General features: G+C 31.4%; 1 protein-coding gene across 1 annotated transcript; it reads left to right on the top strand.

Moving 5' to 3' along the window:
- Window positions 1-2,285: 2,285 nt before the first annotated feature.
- Window positions 2,286-8,160, top strand: LOC131066229 (cullin-1). The gene is made up of 18 exons (XM_058000939.1): window positions 2,286-2,370; window positions 2,479-2,549; window positions 2,688-2,837; window positions 2,923-2,970; window positions 3,348-3,563; window positions 3,673-3,750; window positions 3,889-3,975; window positions 4,089-4,169; window positions 4,270-4,329; window positions 4,501-4,536; window positions 5,233-5,319; window positions 5,413-5,562; window positions 6,031-6,086; window positions 6,223-6,343; window positions 6,468-6,626; window positions 7,170-7,313; window positions 7,752-7,925; window positions 8,006-8,160. Exons 1-18 carry the CDS (start codon window positions 2,286-2,288, stop codon window positions 8,105-8,107), a joined length of 1,905 nt encoding a protein of 634 aa, XP_057856922.1. The 3' UTR covers window positions 8,108-8,160.
- Window positions 8,161-8,366: the final 206 nt, after the last annotated feature.

Genomic DNA, 8,366 nt, shown 5'->3' with positions numbered 1-8,366 from the left:
TTTGTAATTTCTCTTCTACAATAAATAAAAATTAAAAAATAGTATTAAAATATATGAAAATACATGTATAATTATCATTAACCCAAAAAAGACAGAAAAATAAACAAAAAGGAATCTATATGAGATTTCAACTGAATATAAAATGAGGAAAGCAATTTTATGAAGTTGATAAACCTTTAGGGACTAAACGTTTGAAACAGAATAGGAGTACCATGCAGATATAACAGCATTTATATAAGTCTGCATGTATACGTAGTGTTTGGTAAAAAGCTTTAAAAAAGATTTGGTATATTACACAGCTTTAAAATAAATAATAAATTTAAATCAAAGAAAAGCTGCGTGCAAATGAAATAAATTTCATTTTTTCTTTATCATCAGCGGAATTTGAAAAGTTCACAGAAGAATTCCAGTCATTTTTTTTTCCTTAAAAATAAAATATTTATAATTAAGAGTTCCCTCCATATCCAAATTTATAAATAGACAAGGGAAGTAATGGATAACGTCACAATTTCTGGTCTGTGCTCAACGTTTAATTCATTACAACACAAGTGAATTCAGATACTGTTTCCATTTTCCAGTATATTTCATTTATTGCTTCCATGTCTGCAATTCTGTTGAATTTGAAGGATATTAGAGTAGTACTGAGAATTTGTAATTCTTTCTTTTAAGTTAATCATAATTTTTCTTAATCTTTTTATTGCCGGATATGTAATATAGTTGTGCTTTCTTAATGAATATTTATATTATTTTTCATGAAAATTATTTGATTTGTCACTAGCTATGAATAATTCAATATTTGTTTTTTATAATAAAGCAGCCAAAACAGGTGGGCTGACCCAGAAGAATGCAAGCTTCAAAAGAGAGCTAAACCAGCAGACACACAGCAATCAGTCAATCCCTACCTTAAACATCAAAAACAAAAACCACCTATAGCTATTGGATAACCCAAGGTCGAAACCAATCTCGTCCAAATAGCCCCTTAAACAGTAGATACACAGCATATTGTTCATGGTATAATAACTGAGGAAAGTAGCAGGAGTTTTAAACTTAAAAGGGATTCAGCCGATCCAGAAAATTAAACTATAACAAAAAGGAACAGCTTCCACCATTAAACATGTTTTCCAGCTCCCAAGTGCTGTGAGAGCATGAGCCCAATCCAATATTCAGCAAGGAACTCAAACAGTTCCTTCGTGGTATCCCCTTCCAGCCCACCCTAATCCAATTTCTCCTGATGCAACAGGTACATTGAAGTAGCAGAGGAGTGCATGACCTTTATGGCTAATTTCCCAATAATATTTGTTGTTGAACTAAATAAGATAATTATAAACTTGGTCTATCATCCTAAAATTTTAATTTTATTAGTAGATTAATGAAAAATTTACAAATAGATTAATATTTTTGATTCAATTAAGTTTAAATTGTTTCAATTTTTCATTTCAATGATAGGTAGATGGAAACTTAGACAAATATATATATATATGAATGAGTGGTATGTAAGTTTTGAAAATTTCCTACAAGTTAATATTTTGAATTCGTTTGATTTTTTTAATTATTAATTTTTCAAGTGATAGATAGATGAATTTAAGGTAACTAGCTTTGTTTCTTTAGTGACGGGTTTAATGAGAATTCTGATTTTCAATGGTAGTGAACTATGTAAACATTTAAGACAAATTAGTATTTCTTTCCATTTTCTATTTTTTTTGTTTAGTCGTGGATTGATGGGAAATTTATTGTATGATATTTTTTTAGCATAATAGTAAGCTGATGAAGAATCAAAGGTAAATTGATGATTTTTTTTATTGGATTTTAAAAATCTAATTTCATATTTTTATGTTTAATGAAGTACTAGAGATTGATGTTTTTGACTTTTTTTTCTCCCTAGTGACGAGGTGGGTGAATAATTTGAATTTGAAGTAAACTTGTGTTTTGCAATTAGAACTTTTTTTTCCTTTTTTTAATTTATTTAGCTCTTTTTTTTTAATGGTGAGTTGAAATAATTTCTAATAATTTGATGTTTTTATATTCAATTATTTATTTCACTCTAATGTTTTAATTATCAAAAAATGAACATTTGTGGATACCTAAAAATCTTTGACATACTAACAATTAGTATGTTCTTATCATTTTCATCAAGACTTATACTTAATGACTTATTAAAAATTTACTATTACTATTACTATGTTCTTCTGTAATTCAATTCTCAAAAATACTTGTTTTATATGAAAGTACTAACTCTTTGTTTTGATCATGCAGAAGTTCATCTTTGTAATCAATTAATTATCAAAATGACGACCACCTCCATTGACTTGAATGCACTTAAAAACAAGTTGCAGGAACTTAAAGATGAGGGACTTATGGATGAGTCTATAAGTACGTATCCTTTAAAAATAAAAAAACAAAAAAATGATATGACTGTTTTCACAGAACTATCTATAATCCTTTACTATTTTCACAGAACTATCTACAATTTGTTCACAGAACACTCTAACTACTCAGAGGAACTCTATAAATTATACAAAACATCAATCAATGATTACATAAATTCAATGGTAAGGATCTATTCCTAATTGTAACTTACTTCCTGCAGATCTATTGGCGGATCTTTTTATACAATAGAAATTGTTTATAAAAGAGGTCTGATGGTAAAAAGCCTAATAGCTGTTAAAACTTGAACTGCTTTTCCTCAGGATTTACCTGCTTTAAGGCAGATGCCCGGTAAGGTCATGTTGAAAGAAGTTGCTAAGCATTTTAAGATGGTCCAAAAGCTCTCCTACTTCTTTGGAGAGCATTCTATTCCTAAACTCGGATGGGTTGGACTTCAGATATTTTTTGATTCGGTAAGGCTTGCTATTATCTGGAATTAATAATTCGATTAAGTTGGGTTTTTGAGAATTTGAGATAAACTATGACATTTTCTTGCAGGTTTATGGTAAAATAAAGATTGATGCAAGGGATGAAGTGATTGATCTGGTATGTTTACATAAAAAAATTATGTCTAATAATTTGCGTGACAATTTTTTCAAAATTCTAATTTTTATAACATTATAATCTAAAAATTGTTCTTTGTTGTTTTGATAAATTTTATAGTATAATCCTTCCTTATGTAAAAAAAAAAATTAGAACCCTTTCAAAATCTCAGTTAAAAATTTATATTTTATGGGAATCGGAACCCTTCCAAAATCTCTGTTAACCATTTAAATTTTATGGGCCCTGTATGTTAAAAATGCTCTTAATTTTGGTCACGAGTACCTCTTGAAAATGCTGTCAATTGTAAAATGTTCGTTGTTATGTTAGCTTTTATTGATGGTCTGGGCGCAACATGAGAAGGTTATTGCTATTTTTCTCAGATTAAGAGAGATCGTGAGGATGAGGATGAGGATGAGGAAATTGACAAAAAATTATTGAAAAATCTTACGGATATATTTCAGAAGAAGGGAAATTTTGAGATGGAATGCTATTTGAAAGATTTTGAAGAACCAATGTTGGAACATTCTGAAACTTACTACTCTCAAAAGGCCGAATCATGGATTATCAAGGATTCTTGTCCAGAATATTTGTTGAAGGTAATTGCGGATACAGTTTTGAGTAGTTCAAAATCATTGAAGGAACAGATCTAGCAGCTCACATGTTCGATTTTACAGTGCTTCTGATATAAATTATCTTATATTACAGGTTGAAAAATGTTTGCAACAAGAGATATTAAGAGCTGTGATTTATTTTCATACCAGAACACATAAATACTTGTTAGACGTGAGCATTTGTGTTATATTTCTGGCATTTACCTGTGTTTCATCATCTTTGCCAAAACCGATTTTCTGTGAGGTGTGAAACAATTGTCTATCATAGAAATCATTTGTTCCAATCTTGTCCTTTTCATTGTTTTGGTAGAAAGTACAAAATGTATTACTCGTTCGTTATGGAAGCCAAATTCTGGAAAAGGATTCAGGATTCTGGGCCTTGCTTAGGGACAACAAGGTATATATTTAACTTATTGCCAGTAACGTGTTTGTTTGTCAGAATATGATATTTTTTTTCTTTATGACAGCAATTTATATTGAACGGTGCCCACAATTTGGTTTCTTGTACAGAAAGGTGATCTTTCAAGGATGTTTAACCTGTTCAATAAAGTAGACAAAGGCTTGGATCCAATTGCAAATACTTTTAAACAGGTGCTTCTCTTTCGTAACATGTTTTTGGACTGCCCATTTTTATATTTAGACATCCTGCCTAGTACAAAGACTTTCTAACTGGCCTTATTGTATTTTGCAGCTTGTGATTGCAGAAGGAACAGCGCTTGTTAAACAGGCACAAGATGCAAGGACTAAAAAAGTAATAGCATTTCTAGATCTTATGTGAAATTGTGTTGTTGATAATAGTTAAAACATAAATCCAATTTAGTAGTTTGAATTTAGTCTGAAGCTGTAATGCATTTAAGTTGCAAGTATGTCTGGTTCTGTGACACTTTTTATGCAAACTTACATGCCTTAACATTTTCTTCAGGAAGAGAAAAGGGATACCTGTGGAGCTCCAGAGCAGGTAATGCTATGTCCTCATTTATTTGTTCACCGTATTGCACTGATGAGAGTACTGATTGTAGCACACTTCAATGTAGTCCAACATTATTCATGCCCGCTTTTAGGCCAATGAATTTTTTGGCCCTCTTGTAATTGCCATAGTGCGTCTTCTTTCATTTCAATGTTTCTGATTTCCATTAACTTTCTTCATCAGGCCTCTATTCTGCTGTGATACTGTGGTAAATGACATATACAAGAGGAAGTCAACATGAGAGGAAGTAAACATGATTAAAGAAGCTTTTTGTGTTCATATTGAGATTTTTCTTTTATTGTTTTTACAAAGAGAATCCTCAGCCCTTTGAACCGCCCTATTTGGGAACCTGAGCTGGAGTTATAACTCTGGCTGTCTCAAAGGTTCCCTATTCTGGACACTGTTTAATTTGAGACTAGAACTTGTGATCATTGTCCATGTTTTTTTATTTATAATTATTTTTTGTTAGAATTTAAAATCTAATTGTGATCAGCGATTTAGATTATTGTGAGCATGTAGGAACCCCCTTCAAATCCATATTGCATGTTGTACAGGGTCTTATCAATCACAATATCTATGTAACTCTTAATGATTAATGAATCGATAGTAATTTTGTTTCGGACAGTTTTAGAAAATGAATCTGATGATTAATTATTCTCTTTTTCTTCATGCTGTAATGGTTTTCAGGAATTCGTACGGAGGGTTATTGAAATGCATGACAAGTACGAGCATTATGTCTTGGAGTGTTTTCAGAACCATAAGCTTTTTCGAAAGGTCTTTCATATATTCGGTTTAGTTAGTTGTTCTCAGTGCTGCAGATAATTAAAAAAGAAAGCTATGATTTGATTCTGAAATTCGTTTTTACAGGCTCTACAGGAAGCATTTGAAACCTTCTGCAACAAAGGACCTGCAAAAAACTTGACTGCAGAATCGCTCTCTGCATTTTCTGATAACTTACTAAAGAAAGACAGTACTGAGAAATTAAGTGATGATGAGATTGATCTTGCTCTTGAAAACGTAGGTTCATTATGATTTGCCTATGCTCGCTTTCATGAACATGAAATTTTATGGTCTGTTTGTACCATGTTCACTTGATTCTAACTGATTGATAGACACAATTGTTGTGGGTGTAGGAAGTAGAACTTTGAAAATTTGGTGGATCTCAAAATCTATGTTTTTTTAGATTTGGCTGCATAAAATTTTATTTACATTAATATTTTTAATCATATTCTATGATCTATCATCTATAACATAAAATAGAAAAATAAAATCTAAAACAAAAGATTTTACACAAATACAAAGAAATTCCCTAAATAAGCACCTTTAAAACAGACTAGGTTTTTTTATCATAATCAGGGCAGTATTTTTGTTTAAGCCTTCTGTCTGACTACATACCATTCATACAACTATTGATGGGAGTTTTACTAAAATAATCTCTCCCAAAATGAATCATATGTTTTATTTATATTTTTTTATAAAATGCAGGTGGTGAAAATCCTTCAACACGTTGAAAATAAAGATGTATTTGCAGAGTTCTACAGGTAATGTTTACCCCTCTTCATAGTCATACAATAAATACACTTCACCAGAAAATGAACTAAAAGATAAGATCGTGGCTAACGACACTAATTTATTTTATATCCATTATGCATTAACCCAAAGAATTCTATTGCGTAGGAAAAAACTTGCTCGTAGATTGCTGGTTAATAAATGTCCAAATGATTGTAACGAACGAAGCATGTTGGCAAAATTAAAGGAGCAAAATGGGGCACAATTTACATCAAAGATGGAGGGCATGGTATGCCCCTGTGCCTTTGCATTGATTAATTCTATGTATCATGCATGTGCATTGTATTGCTTCACCGTAGAAACTCCTCTTCTACTGTGTTCTGTTTCACTGAAGTCATTGTGATCTTTGCCAGATTACGGACTTCTTTCTAGCGAAGGAGAACCAAAATAAATTTGTGGCACATCTTAACAGAGAAGACATTCGTGTTGGATTAGATTTGAATGTTAGTGTCCTTACTACTTGGTGTTGGCCAACCTACAAGTCCCCTAATATCAATCTGCCCATTGAGCTGGTAAAACTTATTTGTAACTGCTTTGTAATTTCTTTATAAAAAATATGCATGGAGATGGGAATAAGTTGGCCCTCAAGATAATTAGGATTGTTATGATGTGTTATAGTTGTTTTTGAAATAGACCCTCATTTTTAGAAGGTTCTCATATACAATGTTATCTTATATATATTGGGGGCTTTTAGATAGTCATTTCTATGATATAGTTTAATTCAGAATGCTGCTGAAATTCTTCTAGGAATTAATTTGGATGAAGATTGTAGGTGTGCTGTAATCTGTTTCAAGATTTGATAATATATTGTGCAGATTATAAGTTTTGATAATATATTGTACAGATTTTGCAGCGGGGTCTTTTCTCCCTTAAGGGTTTTCCTATGTAAATCACGATGTTATATTTTTATTGTTACTCTGTTATGTTATTTCATATATGTTTGTTCAAATCTCTGTAATAATTGAATTATAATTTGCATGATATTCCTATCAAGATTAGCATGGGAAACATATCCACCCATTTGCTTCCTTACCATTCGTGTCTTTTTGATGCAGGATAAATGTATAGGCATATTCAAACAATTCTATTCCAAGGAAACTGCGAATCGCATACTTACATGGATGTATTCTCTAGGGGCCTGCACTGTAGAAAGCAGGTTTAATGACAGGATAATAGAGCTGGTATTATCAACTTATCAGGTGACTACTCAATTCAATTGTGATTTGTGAGAAATTTATCACAAGACTTTTTATCAGAGGTAAACAAAGTTGGTCCCAAATAGTTATTTGAAATTGACTAAAGAATCCGTTATGGAATAATCTGCAGGCCGCTTTATTAATGTTGTTCAATGAATTTGAAAAACTTAGTTTTGCTGAAATCAAATCTCAATTGAATTTTGAAGATGATGATGCAAACAGAGTGTTAAATTCACTTGCATGTGCCAACTATAAAGTTCTTATCAAGTACCCAAACACACAAAAAATAGAACCTACTGATTATTTTGAGTTCAATTCAAGATTTGCAGACAACATTAAAAGTAGAAGAATAAAGGTAATGGCTTCCATTTGGGCCTAGTTAACATCATACATTCTTATACGAGCAATTGATGTGAACTGACTGTTCATCTTGAATTGCAGATTCCATTTCCCCACAACAGTGATGAGAAGAAGAAAGCGACGATTGACGACGTGGAACAAACAAGAAAGTACTTGATAGATTGCGCAATTGTTAACATCATGAAGAAGGAAAAACTACTGCCTTATCAGCAGCTACAGAGTGAGTGTGTTGAGAGACTCAAAAAAGATTTCAAGGTAAGCTATATTTGTTGTTTGTTAGTTCAATAATTAGAGCTATTTTTGCATTTAATCAGTGACAAATTTGTGACATGCAGCCGGATTTTAGAGCAATAAAGAAGAGGATAGATGAAATGATTAATAAGGAGTACCTGGAACGGGACAAAGATGATCACAGTATGTTCAAATATTTGGCCTGAAAGGGTCTGAGCAAAGGACTTGTCTTTTTGGAAGCAAAGTGAAGTGTGTCATGTCATCCATAAAACACTAAGACATGGAACGAATGTGAATGTAAATGTTTGCTATACAAATTTATACTTTTTGTGAATGTGAATTTAAATGTTCGCTATTCAACTTAATAATTAAGGTAGCAACTGCAGTACCAAGTATTATATATGATAAAATCTAAACTATAGAAAAATACTAAGAAAAAAATATAATTTTTTTACAGTCGATTAA

This window comes from Cryptomeria japonica, chromosome 5 (assembly GCF_030272615.1).
Source record: "Cryptomeria japonica chromosome 5, Sugi_1.0, whole genome shotgun sequence".
NCBI lineage: Eukaryota > Viridiplantae > Streptophyta > Pinopsida > Cupressales > Cupressaceae > Cryptomeria > Cryptomeria japonica.
Note: the sequence above shows the minus strand (reverse complement) of the source record. Positions and strands in the feature narration are given on the sequence as shown.